Here is a 24,183-nt window from a genome sequence, read left to right on the forward strand (position 1 = left end):
TTATACAACAAAGTATAATTTATTTTTCATACCTACCTAACATCTCATTCATAAATTATAATGTTAATGATTGAAATATTCATAACTCTAAATATATTTCGTGACATTACTCGTTTCATGCTATATAAAATATTTCAATATGCGCATGCTGTAATAAAATTAATTAATAATATTTACTATTAAAAATTAAAACTAACAATTCTAAACCGCTAAATTTATCACAAGAATCTATTTTGTGCTCTCATAAGTAAATATGTACTAATAATGTTCTACAATTATTTAATTATTGGTGTCCTATTATATAATTTTAATATTAGTAATCACTTTGTCAAAATTTGTATATCGTTACCCGTGAGAGTGGATTCAAGACTCATATTACTGCAAACGCAAAATTACATTAGCTATATGCTATATTGAGATATTACCTATTTATATTTATGTATTGATGAGATAAGCAGTAGGTAATAAAGGTTGATAAGTGAGATAACTGAATTAAAAGGTGTCCAATGGGTGGCACTCGGCACTCGATACAAAACGGATGACGTAAGCTATTTAGTCGTCGACTAAGGCCCAGTTGCACCAACCATATTTAATAGACTGATAAACGTCAAACATAAGTGAAGTATGAAATTTCCCATACAAAAGTATTTAGCGAACCCTTTAACGGTGACAGACGGTTTGGTGCAACCAATCCTAACTGACGTTGCCATTCGAGACGTGGCTTGTTAGCTTGCATTCAACTAACTCGCATAATATCTATAATGCCTCCATGTAAATGAATATGTTAGAAATAATGATATGTGGTTATTTGTATATAATTAAACTATTAAACATCAAAATAACAATTAATGTGAAATATCACATAATATTCGTAAAAATATTTTATTTAATAAAATGTATAATATCTTTCATTAAAATGTGGTCCATAAAACGCTCTACCACTATCGCTCCACCGCCATGCCCAGAACTCAGTGTTTATGACATTAATTGTCTCCCTATGTTAATAGCCACAAGTGTTATTATTTAACTACATTCAGTGTATTATCATTATTATCAATTCCATAACAGCATGATTCCAAAAAATCTATAAAAACCGGCAGTGTTCAATATTAGCAACAGCTGCAAAAGGTAAAATAACATTAACCAATCCTAATTTGTGTAAATTCTGCTTACGTGCAAAAAGGTATTAAATACTGACTTAAATTACTACATGTGGCCGTCGGGACTACCTATCACGTCGGTGCGCTCACATAAGTAGAATGAGATTACTTGAAGACAGTAACAATACAGCTACTGAGGTTGCCCGTACGCATCCCCACGGTTACATAGCGAAGGTTTTATCGCTGAGTGTGTTTATAGGCACATGGAGTGTTCGAGTGAGGTGGCGGCGGGCGGGCGCTCGTCCGCGCCCCGCTGTTATTCGTTGAGGATGCAGGTGCGCATGAGGGCGTCCACGACGGAGTAGGGGTCGCAGTTGGAGGCCGGCCGCCGGTCCTCCAGGTAGCCTTTCTTCTCCTCCGCGACCGCGCGCGGTATCCGGATGCTGCTGCCGCGGCTAGCTACGCCTGAACACAAACAACACGAACTGTTTACTACACATTTTAATCTCCACGTTACATGAAAGGCTTTACATGAGAGGATAAGGTACATCACTCAGTACGGTGCTTTAAACCTTATCATTTATGTATATGATCTTAATAAGCAAATTAAAGGAATGAAATATGGATAAAATGATGGAACAGTGCACCGACAACATACCTGCGCTAAAGTCGTTAATACTGGCGGTTTCGTGGAGACCGGTCAACCTTCTCTCGTTATCCTTGCCTCCGCGGGGATCGTACACCTTAATATGCTTCATGTGTACTTTGGACAGCTTGTCAATCGCCTTCTCGATTTCGCTGCAAGCATGTCACAAGTTATAAGAAATTTAGTGATACGAAATAGTTGTGATACGAAGAAAATATAATCCTAATTTTATTTTTATTTTTTAACAGGCAGAAACGTCTGCGAACGATGCTTCTATTTTAAATTATTCTAAGCTTAATATAATCCTAATTAAATTTTAAAATTAAGTTTGGCAACGTAGTAATAATTACTTAATTATTAATGAAAGGAAATAAGGAAATGGGATTACTAAAGTAGCATATATTTATATGATATTAAGACTTACATAATGCCGTTCTCTTCTCTCATCTTTTTAGTAGAGAAGTTGGTATGTGCTCCTGAACCGTTCCAGTCTTGCACAGGCTTGGGGTCGAAGGTGACGATGACGCCGTACTCCTCGGCTAACCGGTGCAGGATGTAGCGCGCTACCCACAGGTCGTCGGCAGCGCTCACGCCCACAGATGGGCCCACTTGGAACTCCCACTGAGAGGGCATCACCTCAGCGTTAGTGCCAGAGATAGGTAAGCCAGCATAGAGGCAGCATCTATAAAAACAAATGCAAAACACATTGGTTAGAGAATACCTTAGCTTAGATTTGCACTAGTTGTGATTATGACGACTGAAGGTAAATATGTACCGGTAATGTGAATCGACGAGATCTCTGGCAAATACTTTATTGGCACCAACTCCGCAGTAGTAGGGTCCCTGCGGTGGAGGGCAGCCGCCAGGGGGCCATCCGAAGGGCCTGAGATCCGCGTCTAGGAGGATGTACTCCTGCTCGATGCCAAACCACGGTTCCTCGTCTTTGCATTTGTCCGACGCTTCCTGGCATCGAATGCGGTGGTTGGTCTCCGTGGGTTCCATGTTGTACTTGAAGGTGTCACACATAACCAGCACGTGGTTGCCGCGGCGGAACGGATCCTTGTACAGGGCGCGCGGCACCAGGAACGTGTCCGAGTTGTGCCCGTCCGACTGCCCAGTTGAGCTGCCATCGAAGTTCCAAATAGGCAAATCTGTAACGTAAATAACAGCCTTCAAAACGTCTTGTTTTCGCTATGATTGAACATAAGATATAGTATCAAGTCTATCTTACCTACATTGATTACGGTAGCTAAGCATACATTCAAATGTATTAATAATAGGTTCTGTGCCATTTAATATCCACTATCTAAAAGATGTGATGATAAGTAGATTTTAATATTACAGTGACCAAACTATAGATACAAGTTTAGTGTCAATATACATACAAGTTTTATAAATTTTATTATATTGCATATATTTACATAGGTACTCGTAAGGGTATGTAATCATTTGACTGTACAGCAAATGATCTATTCTCATGTAAGATAGATACCTACCTACATACCTACTTGTATGAGATCTCTTTAACTGTAGCCTATGTTCTACCATAATGTAACTAATCGACTGTCTACGAGTGTGAAGCACATTCAATATATGAAATGAAGTGAGTGAAACCTTTCAAGTTCTCATCAAAGCTATCCCTATTCTCCCGTTCGCGCAGCTGGCAACGGACTTGAAACACGTTTTCCAGATCTTTTGGCAGGGAGAACGGCAAATATTTCATTGTGTTTATCCAGGATGAAGGACAAAAGTTTTCCATTTCCCATTTCTTGTTTAACTCTTGTAATGTTCTAGTCAGCAAATCAACTGTGTAAACATATGAGCATATAAATATGTCGCATTTACAGTAATACGCAGTTCCTATTATCTCTTGCTGGCGTATAATTGACGACGCAAATTATGTAAATTATTAAGAACACCATCCGCCGAAGACGAATGGGAATAAAAATACAATATTATCTTCTCTTATGGATGATTGGATATATCTGTAGCGACCGATATCACATAATCTCAAGTTTATAACGTACCTACCAGTTTCTATTGGGAGGAATGATCATTTCCCTGATACCAACTATTCTTAAGTCCTCGGGATCAAAATAATTCCATAACAAATTTTATCTGAATTGGTTCAGCGATTTAAGCTCGAAGAAGTAACAGATACGCAGAATTACTTTCGCATTTATAATATTATGTATTAATAGGGAGACATCTTTTTGTATATACTTTTATTCATAACATGAAGAAAAAGAAGTCACGCTTAATTTAAATTGATTGACAAATCTAGCTTTGATCCAGATTATGTATATTCCCCTCCTCCCATTACGTAAAGTGGTTTGTATTTGCAACCGTATTCAGCCTAGAATTATTTTTGGATACTTACTAAAATCAGATATATCTACTGAGAAAGTTTCAAGCATTCAATTTAGGAAGAGGATTGTATAACAAATAGACAACCAAATTGGCGAAATATATTGTTTATAAAGTACCTAGATATAATTTGCGCAGTGCATTCACTTGCCCGATCGATCGCCCAGCAGTAAAAGTAACCGCGCCATTTATGTATCTATGTTAATTGATATGAGTACCAACATAACCATACTTACTCAGTTACCCGACGGTCGTTTAGGCATAAAACTTGCGTCGTGGTCAGTTTTCATAATTAACATAACAACAATTACATAATATGTTGTTGTTTACCAACTATACAACCTAAGCTGTTGAAGGCCAACCATTTTATACCGGGAGTTCTAATTACAATTGTTAATGAGGATGTAATAAAACTAGTTAAACACAACGTAGGATGTGTCGTAGGCCATTAAATATAAACGTGTTTAAAAATAATTCCAGTTTACGTAAATAAACATAAGAGCAAATTCGGCTATTCCACAATACATATTTATTGTGCAATTGGCGCGTTGCTCAAATGAACTTGTTGAAATGTTGTCAAACCTGTAGTCGACAAATGGAAAGCAGGACGCGTGTGTTTGTGTACTAACCTTTTGCTACTTTCGGTATGAAGTTCAAGGTGCGGTCCTTACACCGCAAGTGCTCGCCCGTGCCGTCGATCCAGATGTAGGTGGCCAGGATCTTGTCGGCCGGCAGGGGCAGGTCCTTGTACCGGTTCAGCAGAGTCTTGGAGAGCACCGCGTTCGGCGAGTTCGTCAATACCGGCCCCGACATTATTTTGGGGTTATCTGTCCCGATAAAATAAATTATTACATTCATCCTTGTCACAAATTACGCTTAGTGCGACATTAATTACTCGTACCAGGTCGGCGATCAGTAATCAGATTAGACATAGTATTAGTAGGCATTGCTGTGATTGAATTTCAAGACAAAACGATACTAAGAGCGGCGAATACTTTGCGTGTAATGGTCATAACTCATAAAATCTAAAACAAACGTATGTAAACGTGTGTATTTAAACAATGATTTGAAATAAGATAGGTATCTAAAGATCTCATAAATAAAAATACATAATAACTAATAACAAAAACAATTTAGACATTGACGTTTATAAATGTCGCTGATGGGACATAGGATGTATTTTGTCCAAATAGTTTAGTATGATTAAAAGTCGTATTAAGGTTAGGTACGAACAATTTTTTTAGTTATATTTCCATTTAATTTTAACTCTGGAAACTGTTAAATAGGTGACTTTGCTTTTGCTTTGCTTCGTCAACTTGGCATCTTACTAACAATGATTTAATTTATTTTATGGCTCGTACGTTAGGTAGGTAGTTACACAAACGACGAAGCAATATATTTTTAATGGGGAAAATTTATATATACCTAAATATTATAGCGGAACAAGTAGGCATCATTTTAAGAATATAATAAAAATTACCTTCTATTTTTCCGTCACCCATTTTGCTGTTCTCTAACTGTTCTGATTACAACCTGTAACAAACAATAAAAAAACGTTAGACGGACATAATATGATGTTAGCCTAGACAATAGGTTTATAGCAAAAAAGAAACGACTTCACTTCACAGTTTATGGCCTTCATCAGTAGTTACACTTCACCAAATCGTGTTTTCCGAGAGCAAACACACCATTTGCTATAGTAAATAATATCCAGATCACTACATATACGAGTATGTAGGGGTGCATATAATATTTGACAAGTTCCTCCGATATCTCCAAGATCCCGTTTTCAGATTCTGACCTAACCAACTGTGAAGTACCTACATATGCATGAAACAAGGAAATTTCCAAATCTCTCAGCTGTTTGCGAAATCGGGAAACATAGTTACATAATTATATAGTTTGCAAAAGTTGTTTGTCACTGTAGTGTATAAGGCAGGAATAATAAAATTACCTACAGTGAAAGTGCAATAGAGCGAATCTTCACAAATAGTCAAGCTCGAACTATTTTTACCGATTAAATTATTTTCCCGAATGCATATTTATTTTCCAAAATATTTAATTTCCTGATATTTTGAAAAAGGCATCTTATAAAGTCATTAGGTTAGATTTATGATGCTTCTGAAGAAGAAGAAGACTATAGTGTCAAATGTTACGAGCCTTCTTGACTTACACGACAACATTTTAAGTATGGAATTTTGAGAGCCCAACAGTACACCTTTATCACAGCAGGCCTTCAGCAGGCACACCCTACTCGTACATCTATCTACCTTAACATTTGAAAACTAAACTATAGGTATTATACTGGTATGTTAACAAAAGCCACCAAACCAGCGAATAGCTAGGTGTCTTTGGAAATAATATGTACAGTCACCACACGGGATTGTTATGCCATTTAGGGTTATTGTTTGAAATTCTATCACATAAGTTTTGAACAACCAATTTAGCTAGGACCCTATATGGCGCAACAACCGCGGAGCGTGATGGTACATCTAATATGAGGTAGAGTGTGCTGCTATACACTTCGCTACTAATACCTAAATGGAGTTCAAAAATAAATAAGTACCGTTTAATAAAAATAACGCTTAGTTTACGATACGTACAATGGATCTTTAACAACCAACTCTCCTTGGAAATCTTGATGTAATTGGTTTTATACATATGTATGTATATATTCTTTATTAATGTTGTTTCTATGCGATAAATATTTTAATTAGTGGGTGTGGTGAATTAAATTGAATAATTGTCATTGATGATGACCTACCTATTGAAAGATTTAGTATTATTCCTTAAAACAGAGATCAATGCCAAGAAGATAAATAATTGGCCATGAAGATATACATACGTATTGCGAGAAGCTAACGTAAGTCATCTCATTTCCACTTGTACTTACTCGTGCCTGCCTACCACTCATTGCGTATTCGCCTCGCGCAGAGTAGTTAAAAAAATAATTACCTAATATGTATATTTTAAAATAAACAAACCCTTGACACAGAGTGGGAGCGAAATCGATTGGCAATTTGCCGTAAGTGTATAGCCGTAAGAGTTTGAGGAACAGTTCGATACAAATACGAGCCAACACGCGACAATAGCATTTTTATCACACCTCCAACTCGCAACTTGCAACTTCTGTCGATTCGATACACCATAGCTATGTATGTACCAACCTACTTTAGTTTTACACTATGTGTGATACAGTAAATAGTAGCTACAGTGCACTGAACTACCTGGAAGCTTGAGGTACCAAATCGGACCCTTTTTGCAGTAAAATTTTGAAAATAATTATAAGTATTGACCATGCTATATTAGATAATCCCATTATTACTAACAATTTAAGAGCCTGATAAAAACTGCACGCTTACTTCTGTGGAGTTCTTTCTAATGCTAAAAAGCATAGGTACTAGACGGATCAACATATTTTTCAGTATAAATTTTAGGTACCCAAATCGTAATTTTCGCATTGTCCACAGGAAAGACGCCAGTTTTCCCGAACGTTTTGGGTTATTCCCACTAGTTACCACCAAGTTTGGGATTTTTTTTCCCAGTAGTTACCAGTGGTAAAAGGTGGGAAAATAATTCCCAGTAGTTACCACTGGTAAGAACTTGGTGGTAACTAGTGGGAATAACCCAACGTTTTTGACAAACACATTGCTGTTAGTCTTAAATATTGTCCGAATTATGTTTCACTTTCAATAAAGTCTAGTACTATTAGGAAATAGCGCGCCTGCAGGGTTCTCCGCCTAGCAGGTAAATTTCGCCACTGAGGCAAGTTATACATATGAAAAATACATACTCGAGATAAATAAGCAAGACGGTAAAGTTATCAAAATTTAAAAAGAATTTTCTTATGTTTATATATTTTTGTCGAACGCTAATTATGTAAATAAACAAGGTACCTACTTAGTTACTTGTAAATAGGTAAAAATATGTTAGGTAAATAAACAACCTAGTGATACGGAATCATCAAAGCCGGCACTGGGCATGTGTCTTTGATTAGCAAGATAGCAAATCGAGTTGTGTGTGTATTTGTTATCTTGACAAAGTGGTGCCAACCAGTCTATACTAGATGCCGGTTGCTATGTTAACAGATACCTATTATACTTACTATCAGAGTGCTAAAGGGTATGCACACTGTAACCTCTCGGCGTGGTACTAACAACAAAATCCTAAACGGGATAGTTTGTAAGGACTTGAAAATACAATTGAAAGAATATTTGTTTCTTATTTACTCTTTAACACAAAAATATCTCTTGAGTGGATAATATTTTGTAAAGATATTTTCTACACATTCTACACAGGCGAAGTTGTAGACAACAGCTTAATCGTAATATCTGTAATAGGTATAGGTAATAAAGTCTTAGGCCAGGCTTATTGCCTTCGCTTACACTAGACCTGTGTCAGTAGTTACGTAGTTAGTTATTGCTATGCAAAATGTCTCACGTCACCAGTTTATAACTTTGCTGTGGTACCTATAAATAATGATCGTTTTGCAAAGCATTACTTAGGTACTAGTTTCTCAGTCGCCTACTAAAGCATTCAGTTAAACATATGTATCTCAATAGATTTTAGCTCGCTATAGTTTACATTGAACGCCAACGTGACTGCAATTTGAACACTGCTACCAGTAGGTAGGTATAATAAATTAACATGGTGTAGAACGCATGATGCATAACAAAAGATCCGGATCGGTGCCAGAGTGATTAGTGACTAGCTGAGTAGCATCGTCGGCATTGTTTTATGCGATTTTACGTATACATATTTTTACCTATTACTTAGGCATTTGATAACCTCAACGACCTTAAACGTGCATACCATAAGTATAAGAAGCAAACACATCGCCCGTAGGTATGTATGTAAAATGTATATGTATTTTTTGAGTATTTTTCAATTTATCAACATAGTTAAGTTAGTTTTTCCAAAAACATTTTGTTTGAAAAAAAAACGGTAGAAATAAGGTATACCTGAGTTTTAGATTTAAATGCACGCTACATGCCTTTTGTAACTATTTGTATGCCATATGCCGAAGGATAGTGATACATACTTATCATATGTATATTTAAGACCTACTGTTGTAGCTTCCTATGTTTAACAAATAAATAATTTGGAATTTGGAAACGAGTGATAAATGTATAGAGAAATAGTATAGAGGGATAAATAATATAGAGGTTGCCGTGAAAATATGTATGACTCGTAGTTTATAGGTAGTTCTCCAAAATAAACACTGACAAAGCTGTTCGCCTTAAGTGAGCCTGTAAATTATCAAGTCAGGGCTGACACGCCGCATTCGTTGATGTGAGCACGTGCTCATTTGAGTCACTTCAGTGACTTACAATGTTCATCCGCTACTGTTTATAAACAAATCGACGCTTTTCGAGTCGTCGCTCCTAATAATCATTTATATCATTATTGTACGGTGACGACTTGGCCTGCCATAAAATGTAGGTGATTTAACGTTATTTTGGTAAGTCGCATCACTTTTACACATGTAAGTACCAACGTATAACATTAGGTATAAAGGGGCCCATTGATTAACAGTCCGCCGAATGGTATCTGCCTGTCAGTTTTGTTCTAAAGGGGCCTACTGATTAACAGTCTAGTCCGCCGGACGGTATGTGCCTGTCAGTTAGAACAAAATTTTGACAGTTCCGAACAACTGACAGGCCGATACCGTCCGGCGGACTGTTAATCAGTGGGCCCCTTAACTGACATGCCGATTCCGTCCGGCGGACTGTAACAAAGAATCACGTTTGGCGAAGCGGGAACGTCGACAGCAATAGCAATACAATGCAAAGTTTTCAAACATGAAACCGGTCATTACCTACTATAACATACAAGTAAATATGTAACGACTAGATTAAAGTTCAACAGTGATTCATCGAATTGAAACAATTGTTTAAGGTAGAGAATGTTATTGTACATAAGTAAGTACTAGCCCTGTTATTGTCCTAATCCCGATATTCTTGTATTGATTTTCTTTGTTCTTGCATACCGATCTACCTACTGTTCGATTACTTCGAGTTTGGGTACATGGTGGCGAAAAGTTTACGACGTATTTACTCGATCGGAAATGATAAATCGCACAAAATATAGGTGAAAACTGGTGCGGGTTTCTTATAAGAATTTTGACAGGGGTGAATAGCAAAAAAAAAAAATACTTTACTAAGCTTATATATGATAGCTAAATAGGCAGATGCAATTTTCACAGATGATGTATTTCTGTTGCCGCTATAACAACAAATACTAAAAACAGAATAAAATAAATATTCATACGTCATAATTTCATATAAGTTTGACGTTTAAAATAACAGTTGCACTGCGAGGGCTATCAAATCCGCTGCAGACTATTCTTGGTCTGACTCTACCTACTACAATTTAGGTAAGTCGTCAGTTGCAAAAAGGTATGTAATATTCATTATTAATCATCATCATCATCATCATCATCATCATCATCACAAAACATATCCATATTTGTTGTGTTTATTATCAAAAATCATTAGGTACTATTTAAATACATATGTATTTAAATACACATATATATGTATTTAAATAGTGGAGAGCTATATTTATTTGAACCTGCATAAGAAGTTGACTATTAAACGGATCTGTTTCTAAAATGTCCATATCTGCTTTAATTAGAACGTGTAGGCAGGCAGGCGGAAGGTTAAGATGTAGAATCAAGTTTATTTTGGTCTTAGAGTACAACGCATATCGGATGAAAGAACCCTGAATGTGAACTTGTAACAAATGACGCAGGAGAGTGTCAAGGAACTTTTTTTTATCAGTGCATTGCACTACATTTGTGTAGATAACTATACTTAGCAATACTACCGCACTTGACATATACCTACGATTAATTATGTATATAGTTAGGTGTATTATTGACATTTACAAAATCTTCTTCTTCCTCGCGTTATCCCGGCATTTTGCCACGACTCTTGGGAGCCTGGGGTCCGCTTGACAACTAATCCCAAGAATTGACGTAGGCACTAGTTTTTACGAAAGCGACTGCCATCTGACCTTCCAACCCAGAGGGGAAACTAGGCCTTATTGGGATTCGTCCGGTTTCCTCACGATGTTTTCCTTCACCGAAAAGCGACTGGTAAATATCAAATGATAATTCGTACATAAGTTCCGAAAAACTCATTGGTACGAGCCGGGGCTTGAACCCGCGACCTCCGGATTGCCGCTCTGACCGCTAGGCCACCAGCGCTTCATTTAAAAAATATGATATTGATTTAATATTAAACCTGTGTGACCAAAAACGGCCTGACATGAGATTGTTAGGTACTTATATAAAAATAATATATTTAATTTTTAACTAGCGACCCGCCCCGGCTTCGCACGGGTAAACCTTAACAAACCCCGGTGAACCCCCGCTCGAAAATCCGTCCAGTATTTTTTAGGGTTCCGTACCAAAAGGGTAAAACGGGACCCTATTACTAAGACTCCGCTGTCCGTCCGTCCGTCCGTCCTTCCGTCTGTCACTGTAGGCTGTATCTCACGAACCGTGATAGCTAGACAGTTGAAATTTTCACAGATGATGTATTTCTGTTGCCGCTATAACAACAAATAATAAAAAGTACGGAACCCTCGGTGAACATACAGTCAGCAATATCTGTATGCACTTTAAGTGTCATTGAAACCGAAAGTAAGTATTCCAGTCAATAAGTTTATGGAATTGTTCGTAGCGGTAACATATTCTTAAATCTGGTTTCCATTACTATGAATCTTGTTTATGTTTAGCTTTGTCAAAATATATGTATGATTTATGTATGTAGGTAGGTAATAGGTACCTACCTGCCAATCAGAATATTATTAGGTCTACCTATTATATTTAGTAGGAATATTATTTTAATTATTATTTATGATATTATAAGCAGGTACTTTGAATTTGAATGTATAATTATTTGATCATGGTCCAATACATACAGTGTTTTTTAAAAGAAACGATTTTAGTACTTTACTACTGGAACGTGAAGCGTGGCGGTCGAAATGTCGTGTTTAACATAAAAAAATATTTTCTTTGTGTACAATTTGCGCATTGAGCGGTCAGCAGCTAGTTGTTGCCAATAGGCAATCATAATTAGGTACAGACATAAACCAAAAAAATATTGTATCCAAACAAAACCACTTAATTTACTTAAGTACCTAATAGAAACTAACGTTAATCTGTGACAAGTTGCCGGGTTGCTATTGCTCGGGCTTTAGACGTGCTTGAGTAATCATGGACTTATCGAGTTGACAGCCTGTAGCGGCGTGGCGTGACCTTTGTCAAGTTCTGTTATTGTTGGCCTCCGTCTTGCACGCGTTTACCAGATTTTTCCGGATCGCGGTAACTACGTTGTCACCGTTGAGTGCCACCGGCTAACCGGTTACCTATCTCATTCAATCCGATAGTGTATCGAAAGAGTATGTATGTATGAGTGTACTAAATATTGCACCACCACGTGAGACAACCGTAATCCCAACCCGTAAGCCGTAAGTCTCGGGCAATATATTCCCAGTTTAAACAGAGTTTCCAACGTGACGGTTGTATTACGAGTAGATATGTTACGCGGTAGGGCAATAGGTATTGCCTTTCTTACATATGAAAGGTTTTTACTAAGAATGCATGTCGTATTAATACGATGCGGATTGCTGGCATCCTTAATTACTTAGACACCGCAATTAGGCAGATAGGTGTAGCAATTACTTATATTGGTACCTTAGCGATATATGTACCTACCTTATGTACCAATTAATCCACTTCTTCAGTGTGTGTGTGAATTATTAGGTTATTACCTAATTAATAGACATTGTGAATAACTAGTTTTAGTCCAGTATCCAAGTAAACTTAATTTGGTTTCCATCTTGATTACTATTGTTGAGTAGTTATTGTCTGTGATCGATTAAATGTCGTCGTTTTCCCTCAATGTTGGTATTTATGATCACAATGTAATCATTATTTTTTATTTACTTTCTTAATAACACCTGAATGCAGTCATTAAGTTCTATTGATAAGGCCCGTTTATTGGCCGCGGTGGGTCCATTAGTGATAAGAAGTTACCTTCGGAGGGTAACGGGAGCGATTAGTTAGCGGTTAGCGATGGTGTCGCAAGCGGCGCCCGCGGAATAAGGTCAGCCTACCAACTGAGCTATTATATTGCGTTACATTAATACAATACATATTCACTTACTTCTTTTAACCTACTTTACGAAAGAAACTAACCTCACTATGTACCATGGTACAATAATATACTCCGCCTGGTACTCTTTTCCGACCACGTGACTGAAGCAAGCCTACGTCATCATGCGACAGCGCTATATAATAGTATGCAATAGCGCTATACAAAGTGGCAATGTTATTGTGACGTAGGCTTATGTCACTCTGGGAAGAGAAGACCATGTTTTATTAGACTATGCTATGTACTTAGATATTAATTACCTATACATGTAGGTACTTAACTTATCTTTATTGCGATTTTTCTTCAATAAGTTGATTAATATAAAACTTCATAAGTATTTTTGTTTTCAATGACGATAAATACAGCAATACAATATACGTACCTACCTACATATAAAACAATCGAAGATAAATAACATTTTTGTTTAATTAAAAAAAAAACATACGATTCCCATAATATTATCAGGTCCTTATTTCCGTTTTTTTTTTCAAAGTGATTGAAAGAGGCTAGGAGCTAATAAGAAAAATAAAATTATAGGAAGTTTAATATTTCAACTCGTAAAGTTTAATTATTTCCTTATTGAATGCTTGCTGGAAGTCATTAGGTACATGTTTTATTACGAAAGTATATTAACATTGAATTGACACAAAGTCTTAGTAGGTGTTGGAATTTTAAGTTAATTCGAGGTAGGTATGCCCAAACCAAATTGTGGTACCATTTTTCTACAATCATGTAATTATCTAATAAATTAATTGTCATTTTCGTACCTAACTTTCGAACTAGCCACATTACATTACATATTATGTACTAAATGATAAAATATTGCCTCCGGCAGGCATGATCGGCAGGTAATGTGCTATTTTAATTTATCGGCATGCCGATATTGCCAAATAAAAAAAAATAACAAAAGTGTATATGTTTGATGTGGCTCCGTCCCCGTGATGATAGGTACTCGTAGAGATAATGCAAGTAGGCCAGTTTACTGGAAATAGATTATAATGTCCGTCTGAGCATATCGAGTAGACTGTTTACAAATGATACATGCTTATCAACAACACTAACACACGCTGGGTACCTACTTACTTGCCTCATAAATACCGACAATAATCATGCGTAATTGCACACTTTTACTGAAATTCAAAATATACCTACAACTATATTCCTATTAAGTACTATAAATTAACACCTCGCATTTCATTAATTTGCCAACACTAATGTTTTACTTGGCTAAGAAACAAGAAACTTTCAAACTAGACTAATAATCGTCAAACAGTGACAGGCTAACAGCTAAAGTAAGAAACTAAGAATTCTACAAATATTATGTATTCTTAATATATTGGACTACACTACTTGTTATAAAATTCTTAAATTTGTGACAGGTATTTTATTTTTGAATGAAAAAATCTTACGTCATTATAATGGGCGCAGATTTGGGTTAGCGACGGAAATGTATGAAATCTATAAATAGTCGAAAACGTTTGATTGGGAATGTTTTGGCCACGACCAAGCCGCGTGGCGCGCGTGTAGTGACCGACGCGCCGCTTCATATTAGTGTGTTCTGGTACAAAATAAACAATGAACCAAGTGTACTGAACCTGAACTCTAACCGTCCTTATCACGGCACGGGCGCGTGCGCCGCCCCCGTTTAATAACCTCATTAAATGTAGCTCACAATTACTACAGCTTAGGCTAAGTACAATTTTTTTATGAAACCGAGAGATTTTACTCGAAAAACGACGGAAGGGTGTATTTTTTTAGGGTTCTTCTTCTTCATTTGCCTTATTTGTCTCTAAAACACTTTCAGCTTGCAGGTAGCAAATGTAGTTCAGTGATGATAATATTATTATGACCTACCTACTCTATTGTCCTCTTACCGTAGGTACTTCAACCTTCGGATTAATACCTAGTAAAACAAGAACATAAACTTACCTTCGCTTTTTTTCAATGTTGCCAATGTCCTTTTGTACCTTTTTCCATTTTCCTCATTTATATAAATGGGTTTGTGCGCACTTGTTCTCAAGATCACAGCATTCAAAGTATTAAGGACACGAGGACACATTATCGAGGAGGATTTATATTTACATCGGGTACCTACTCGTAGCAGATATATCTACGCGTTCAGTGGCTAATAAGTACCTACGCATGATTCTTAGAATAGAAATGAAAAACTTTTTATCGATAGCGACCTAGTTTACATTTTCCTTTTGACATAGGTAGGCACGTAACTTTTTGCTGTCGAAACAAGTTTGTGTCTATAGACTATATTTTTCCTAAGAGAGATTTGTCTTTTTCGGAAACTATTAAATGAAAATTATAATGGTCAATTAATATTTGCTTCCTGCACTGTTGTACTTGCTTCTTGCTTACTAGCAATCCTTATTTCCAAATGAAACACGAACAATTATTCAATTATGTACCTTTGCAGCGTTATCATCGTAAACGGCGAGAAAAACTCGGTAAAATGAGTGCTCCCTCAGACTTGGGAACTCACGAAAATTATGTCCAAGGTTATTCTAGAGTTAATTCTAGAATTAGACCAAAAAAAGTCTGCAGCGATTTTGATAGCCCACGCAGTGCAAGTGTTATTTACACGTCATAATAATTTCATAGAAGTTTGACGTTTAAAATGACCCTTGCACTGCGGTATCAAAATCGCTGCAGACTTTTCTCGGTCTGACTTTAATTACAAGGAAGTTCTGTTTAAATAATAAGTAGCCCTAAAATTAAAACATCCTTTGAAAGACAATGAATTCACAATCTAGGCGAAGTTATCGTATGTAAACAAAAGAGACGCAGAAGTACTCAACAGACGATTTTATCAAGATGTATAAATTAAGGTCTACGAATGGTTATCAGATAGGTCATCGATGGTACCAAGGTTTAATTATAACAGCGTTATAATAATAATAAATTATATCGTAGGTAAGTATTTAAAAAATCGCAGACGGCCCTAAAAATATAATGTAATTGTAAACAATGATTGTTAATACTACCTTATCGCGTTTGTTTGGCCGTGTTGAACAGCTGATTGCGAGTATTATTAGCGTATTGATCCGAAAACTGCGTCAGCTATGGAAGCTACCGAAGTACCGGATTAATAGAAATAAATGTAAACAGCTTTGTTTGGTTAATAATGAACGGGCTTTTCCACAAACAATGTGGTAAACAGGTTTGTGAGTAATCACCAGACATCATAAATTTTATAGCATTTTTGGTGGAGCGGAGTGGTGTTAACGGAATTGGTATAGATAATTCCAACTGAAATGGTAAATTAAGGTTAATATTAACGTAATTAGCGCTAATTAATCATTAGGGTTGAAATTGTTTAGGTATACCAATTCCGTTAACGCCACTCCGCTGTACCGAAAATGCTATTTACGATGTCTGGTAATCACAAACAGTTATACATTGTTACACGTTATACGTTATACATACATACATTACATACGGCTCTGGGTTTCTTAAATGAAACTTTCGCCTAGTAAGTACAGTCGCTACTAAGTTGTCTGTTAAACACAGACATAATATGTGAAACGAACGTAGCATAAACTACCTACCCCTAGGATCCTTATAGGTACCTACTTAAAATGTGATTTAACATCTACCAAACTACAAATTAGGCCGGGTCAGTGGTGTTACTGATGTTACGGTTACGGTTGGTACATTCGGATACGGAGAGGTCTGACCCCCTCTGCGTAAAAGGGAATAAGATATATGTATATCAACAGCAGGCTGTATTTTTTAAAGTTGTTTAAGTTAAGTTGGCCGTTACGTCATTGTTGCTCAGAATATGATTACAATAAGACTGTCGGACAAAAACACAAGTATTTTTTTATAGTGCGTTATATATGTTGATTCTCTTGACACCAGCTTGACACACCGAGGTCCTAGATATTTTTGGTTATTTTTATTATTATTTGTATGAAAAAATTGTACCGTAACCTTTTTCTTTTCAATTTGACCTAGAGTTCATTTTAAACAAACATTGCATTAACAAATCTATGTAAAAAACTCAACAGATTAGAAAATAAATATTTGTGATTGTTACTATTTTTTAGGGACGAAGTTGGGTACGGATTTTCTTTAAGCCTCAATTTTAGAAGCTACCTAGTTAAATTTTGAAACCTATTACTGTACCATAAATCCCCTATTTAGTTTTTTTTTATAATTTTGATACACTCAGTAACACTAGGGCAAACGCAGGGTTTAACAACAGGTGAAACACATTGCTTCTTCTTTCTTCTTCGCAGTCTAATTTTCTGTGTCATCAAGTTAGAGAAATCTAATAAATAGGTATGTACCTGAGTCTAAGTAGACTTATTAACCGGAGGTCGACGGGATGCACCCCGTCTCTTACCAATGACTTTTTGGGACCTACAAAACTTTGTTTGTTCTTTACCAGTCCATTTTCGGAAACTGGGCCCTATTCCTGCAAGAACGCAAGATACGTAAAGTTTTATGAATAAGGGGGTCAGTGTTTTTATTAATTTATTTTTGAAAGTTATAGTCATAAACATATAAATAAAGTTTTCGTACTTGATAGTACTTATTGTGACATTTAAATAAAAAAACATTTATCCTGTTTTTCTAATGTTTAGTAAGTATATACCCACTTATAGTACTTACTATTAGCGTTCATAGTACTCGTAGTTAGTAATGTGACATAATTAACTAATGCGACACGATTTCATATCGATTTGTTGACTAGTTTTGTATGAGCTTACAACAAGTTAAGTACAAAAAAGTAAGTAAAATGCCTATCTATAGGGATGGAAATAGGGAATATTTTAGTAGGTTTATATAATTTGATAAAGAAAAGAAACTATCCATTTATATGTAGTGTATGTATTAACTAGTTATTAATACAACACGCTACGATGTAAGTCGGCAATGAAACGTAGATTTACCGTTTAGTCATTATTTACGCACAAATTATGAATAAAACTCTTACCGAAAATGACTATTCCATTTAATAAGTACTTTTCCTTATTTCGCAAAGCAGTGGTATCTTATGGAATGATGTGTTATGTGGAATAAAATTAGAAATGCATGCTATTGGCGAGGCGTCGGGCCGGAATTGGGTGACGGGTGGTGGCATATAAGTAATCCGCGGTTTATTTTGTTGCAATTCGCGCTGCAGCGGTCTGAGGCGAGTGCACCCGGCCTGCACGTGTTAAGGCCGTCGGGGAGTTTCCACACCCGACACGCTTGTCGCTACACCAATATACGCGAGCACCCGACAGTCCCACTCCAAAACGCCCCAGGCTCATGACGTTTTACCGCCCTGCAAAATATTTCTTTACAGTACCTTAACTTTAGTTCTTCTTTGATGTGTTTCTTGCGTAAAAAGCGATCGTATCGTGTATGCTTCGCTCCGAGCGTGCGCCTCGCGTTCTGTTCGATCGCTGAGCACTTACGGATTGACTGGTCGTGGTCCGAAGCGCTGCTGAATATATGCGCGCGCATCTCTGCGCGCTTGCGCTGTGGTGGGAGTGCCTCGTTACGTATGTACTCGGCACTTCATTCATTTCATTGCAGTTAATGCCTTCTGGCTCGGGACCGGGAGGGTACGGGAAGCGTAACCCACCGGTCCCATAGTTACGGTTGACACGCTCAAATTACACACCGGCGCGAGGTCACCTCGTCCTGTTTGCACCCGGTTTGTTTATGCCTAGAAACAATTGGCTGCTTGTAAAGCACTTCACAAACAATTTAAAAAGTAAATTAATATCGCTCTAACCTACCTATGATTTCGATTTTTCCTGTATTTTCTTAATAACATTGTCACGTATTATTATATCGTGCATATCTACCGTCATAACCACTGCCGTGACCCTCGTCACCATAGGCCTTTATACGGTTTAAAAGGGGGCACCCCCTACGAATCTTGTTTTTTTTGTTAACCAACTTTTAACTCTAATAGTCTAGGGTAGGTACTACTTATAATTATTTACCTAGGTCGTAATGAGAAAGACATGTATTATGTAGGGGGTGGTAGGGGTACTTAGCACTCTACGACCACGATCCAGCTATGAAATAAGTACCTATGTATTAGAAACAATTTGCTTCACACTTTTACTGTCTGCTGTGAAAGTAAAATAGTCTTCACAAAGCTGTTTGAAATTACGTTAAAATTATTTACGAACATTTATCCCCAAACGTGAAATAGGTACGTCTCGTTGAGGTATTCCGTTCCTGGTCTTGATCAGCAGTTCGTAATAGTTACCGTCAAATGGGGTGAGTAGGGAGAAAACTGACATTCAAACCTCGATAACATTTTTTTTTTTACATATGTAAACTGAATGGTATATATAATAAATGATCCGGACGTTTAGTATTTTAGATTTTTTTATGATTTTGGGTAGTTCCATTTCATAACTTTACCGATAAACACAAAATCCCTCCTCACCCCGTAGTACCTCGTAGTTGGGGTGAGATGGGATTTCATACAAAGGTGATTATGGAACATTTTTGGATCGATTTTTTTTGCTTATGAATATCACTATAGCTCCATTTGTAATACGAATACATTATTTAGGTAGCAGAAGCCTTTAAAAGCCATCTCACCCCCCTGGCATCCCTTCTCTCCCCATTCATAACCCAACCCTCCACGCAATCCCTACTCACCCCATTTTACGGTATCACTTTTTTGACTGTATTGACAATGAAAATGTATAATTACTAATATCACTATTATACATATAAAAAAATTTGTAAAGTAAGTACCTATTTATATTTTTAAGAATTTCTTTGTGGTTCAAATATAATTCACAAATATCAGTGTTTAAACTTTTGTCTGAATATGAACAAAGGAAAGTAATTATGTCGCACCGCACGGCATACCGCTGCCGGCATACGGCATGACGCTTGTTAAAAGTTGCGTATTTTAGGAACGATACATTTTGAAGTGTACCTAGTTTCTTACATATAGTTACTTAGTCGCCAATATTTATAACGATTATTATCTTCTTGTTTAATTGCTACGTGGGTATTGCTAGGGTGGAAAAACTAATAGGATACAAAGGAAATACTAAATCAATAAAGTGGCGTTAAAATCAGTGTAAAAGTGTAAATACATTAGTTAGATAAGTAAATAACAGGTACACCTGCAATAATAAAATACTTACACAACGAAGGCCGTAAAAATATCTGACACGATCTTATTTGTAGAGCCATAAAAGAGCCTGTCACATATTTTTGCGGCCTTCGAAGAGTAACGTATTATTGCAGGTGACTGTACCTATCACCCGATGTCGCAGTGTTCAGTACGGTTACCATCAGTTTGTCACTGACATAAACGCCGTCGAGAACGTAATTTACTTTCTATACATCCCGTTTGCACTAATATGCGAGTGCGAGCGAGATGTATAGAAAGTAAATTACGTTCTCGACGGCGTTTATGTCAGTGACAAACTGATGGTAACCGTACAGTTGGCAGCCGCTGTTATAGCCAATAATTGAGCCCTCACGATCTCAAGTGCACTGGAAAATATTGGTTCTTAGATGCTAAATTGGATGTTAAATATATTATAAAGGAAATTTACGCAACTTGGAACCGGATTCCATTGTCAAAAATAGTTTAGTGCCAAGAGCGATTCGTATTCGTAAAATGCGGGTTCTATGGAATTAAGAAAATGCGTTGAACATTATGTGATCTAAAGTAATGTCCACATTAGAAATATCGAAAAAATAATTAGTGTGCATTAGATTTTCAACTTGTGATTATTTGTAAAATAGTTAAAACTAATTATACTAAACTAACTGAATAAAATGAAAATATAGGTACCTAATTTTATTTCAAATTTGATTTTATGGTTACTCGTTAAAGTTATTTAGGAAAAAGGGACTAACAACTCCTTACTCAACTATGTATTTAAATTTCAAAAGTCATGGTTATGTTACATGGCGCTTTGTATATCACTCGTCACTAAAAATGGTGGATAATAATTCTGTTTTAACAATTCGATAACCAATGTTTTGATCTTATTTTGATAAGGCCTAAAGGCGTGTCACTACTGTCATAGACATCTCTAAATGCGAGTGAGATCCCTCATGATACGACTCCTGCATTTCGTGAGGACCTGTGAGCGTTATGGCTCCTCTACACGTTGGCCCAACCTATTGGTCCAATATGTTGGGACAACGTGTAGAGGGGGTATTGGTGTCGGTTGGCTTATTGCTATCTCATTCTACCGCATGGCTGCGTCCCTTGGATTGGCCGGTGTTGGCCCATCGTGTAGAGGAGCCATTAGTGGTTCATGCTGATTCGTGCAGCGGCGCACGCTGACTCAAGGTCGCATCAAAATAAGATGAAATTGTTATAAAAGAATCTGTTTCCTGTTACCTTTTGCAACTAAAGTTCATAACTTAACCAAACTGACTGTTAGATTATGTAAATATTTTCAACACTATGCCGAAGTTAAAATAATACAATAAACTGTACCTTGTTTAAAACTAAGGTTTAACACTAACATTTAGACTAAAAATTAAAAATATGATCGTTTAATATCGTCAAGATCTTGTCTGTTAGACTATATTGGAAATAGGTTTTATTTGACACAATGTTTATTAATATGTATTTAAAATCTATAGGTACTAAAATTAATGTACCTGAAACAGAAAATTTTAACTATATTTAAAAATAGATTTTTCAAGAAACATATTTTGGATTAAAAAAAATGTTAATGTTTCCGACATATGCAACTGGAATTAGAACCCTAAACCATATTATTTAGCGTGGCGTGTACCAAAGAGTACATAGCACATTAACGTTGCCCGGTTTGTTCACAAGTTGACAATTACTATCACGAGTACCCAGCATGCATTTGTTTGATACCGCCATCTACTGATAAGTGATAACAAATCAAACTATCGCACTGCCGTCGTAGTTATGAGCCTCATATCTACTTTAATGTTTAAAAATAATTAACTTATTATGAAATGATTACTTACTTTCTAATTATCAATATTTGGCCTTCTTCGAAAACGAGATTTTAACACTGTATTTGTTTCTTGATGGTTAATTTTATTTAAATAGTGTATTGAGTTTGTTAAATAAGTATTTACACATTTAAAACGATTTTCTGATCCGATATTCTTGCACCTTCGGGCAATAATGTTTTTTGTATCGGTACTTATTGAAATACAAGTGGTAAAAATATTTTTGTCTAGGTATGTACATTATTTAATCTGTACTATCGTAATATAAGTAACTGATAGATACAAATTCTAGTTAATATAATTAAGGAAAGTAATTGTATAGCAAGATAAAATCTGAATACCTATGTATTAATGAATACAGATGCCATGTTGAAAATTATCTAAACACAACTCTATTGTTAAGGCTGGATATATTTGAACAGCGATATATTATATAAATAATTTGATTGTTTATTTTACTTTATAATTAGAGTAATTATTATTGTTGCTTTAGGATTCACATTCATGCCGGATAATAAGATATCGTTATTTTAGGTTCCGTATCATTAGTATCGTCATTGCCATTCAAATCAAAACTATTAATTAAATATTTAGACTAATTACTTATGTGATGAATTTAATGAAGATTAAAAATAATAATATTCTGCACAAGGTTGATCCATTTTCAAATACCTACCTGATGACACCTGAGTTTCATGTTCATCAAATCATTCGAAAAAAGTAGAATTTATTACGAATACAACATCAACGGAACGCCGTCTTGGCCGTATTTAGGAAAATTGCAATTATCATATGATGTACTTTGGTATTAATTTAATGGCATTTTAAACTGTTTTGTAATTTCGTTTTTTTAGGATAATGTTTAAAACAGACCGAACACTTTTTCAGTATTTTCTAAAGGAATAATAAAATATTAACCATTTTAGGATAAAGAGAATATATTATGAGATATATTCACCCCGTAAATCCAAAAAGATGTGTTTTGAACCATGGGTCCAAAACATATGAAAATCCAAAATGTTTATGAGTTATTGCAATAAGTCTTCCCTTCTTAGTAAAAAGACATAAGTGCTAAGAAAATACGTATTATTAATAATGGACTTGTGTAATGTAAATAATTATTACCGAATAATTTCAAGATAACGACGGTAAATTCAGCGAAAATTCAGCTGTAGTCTGATGAGTTGATGACAGATGATTGACTAACGTACCTACAGGGAGCCATTTAATGACCGCCAGTAACGGAGATAGCAAGCGGAAGCCACTCTCTGCTCGTATGATAGCGCTCGTAAACCACCTCCAAATCTACCTATTAAAATCAATAAAACAATATATTTTATAATCTTTATGAAACTCGATACCTATTAACTACATCCGGTATACAGATCCGCTATTATAGGTAAGAAGTTAATAAGCCTTTCATAACTGACTTTCCTTAGATATCAGATATCTTTTGATTATTATTGTATGTAAAGATATGTATTGTGTTATCATCATCATTTCAACCGTTTATCGTCCACATCTGAGCATAGGGCTCTATTTGGGTACAACACTTGTTCCAGTCCTGAGCTAAGCACATCGATGTGACTCGCAATCGTTCACATGTACGAGGGCTGCCCCGAAAGTTGTTCTGCTCCTGCTCTACTGATGCAATTGCAATAGGAATTATTTATACAATTGTGAAGGAATTTGCAGTACAACTTATTTAGGTGGTGTACATTCATTTTTAGAAAACGCTTAGATTTTTTCTTAATTTTCTTTTACTTCGACGTGTCGAAGCCTAACCAAAAGTCATAATGATCAGTAATTGAATTGAGACTCCATTATGCTTTTATTTTAAAACAGTATTTGTTAAAAAAATTTTTAGGTGCTGCTAATAAAATTGCGAATCTCAACTGTTTTCTTTATGTAAAATTTCGTTTCACTCATAATTATGAATATTATGATCTAATAGGTGTCTAACTAT

The 24,183-nt window shown here is 36.0% G+C and overlaps 1 protein-coding gene across 1 annotated transcript; it reads right to left on the reverse strand.

Annotated features, from left to right (window-relative positions):
- LOC134803965 (glutamine synthetase 2 cytoplasmic-like) lies at positions 1-18,743 on the reverse strand. The gene is made up of 7 exons (XM_063776807.1): positions 18,586-18,743; positions 5,594-5,646; positions 4,743-4,940; positions 2,522-2,897; positions 2,171-2,428; positions 1,759-1,898; positions 1-1,565 (listed from the first exon to the last, which is right to left on the reverse strand). The coding sequence occupies exons 2-7, from the start codon at positions 5,613-5,615 to the stop codon at positions 1,417-1,419; spliced, it is 1,143 nt and encodes a 380-aa protein (XP_063632877.1). The 5' UTR covers positions 5,616-5,646; positions 18,586-18,743; the 3' UTR covers positions 1-1,416.
- Positions 18,744-24,183: the final 5,440 nt, after the last annotated feature.

This window comes from Cydia splendana, chromosome Z (assembly GCF_910591565.1).
Source record: "Cydia splendana chromosome Z, ilCydSple1.2, whole genome shotgun sequence".
Taxonomy (NCBI): domain Eukaryota; kingdom Metazoa; phylum Arthropoda; class Insecta; order Lepidoptera; family Tortricidae; genus Cydia; species Cydia splendana.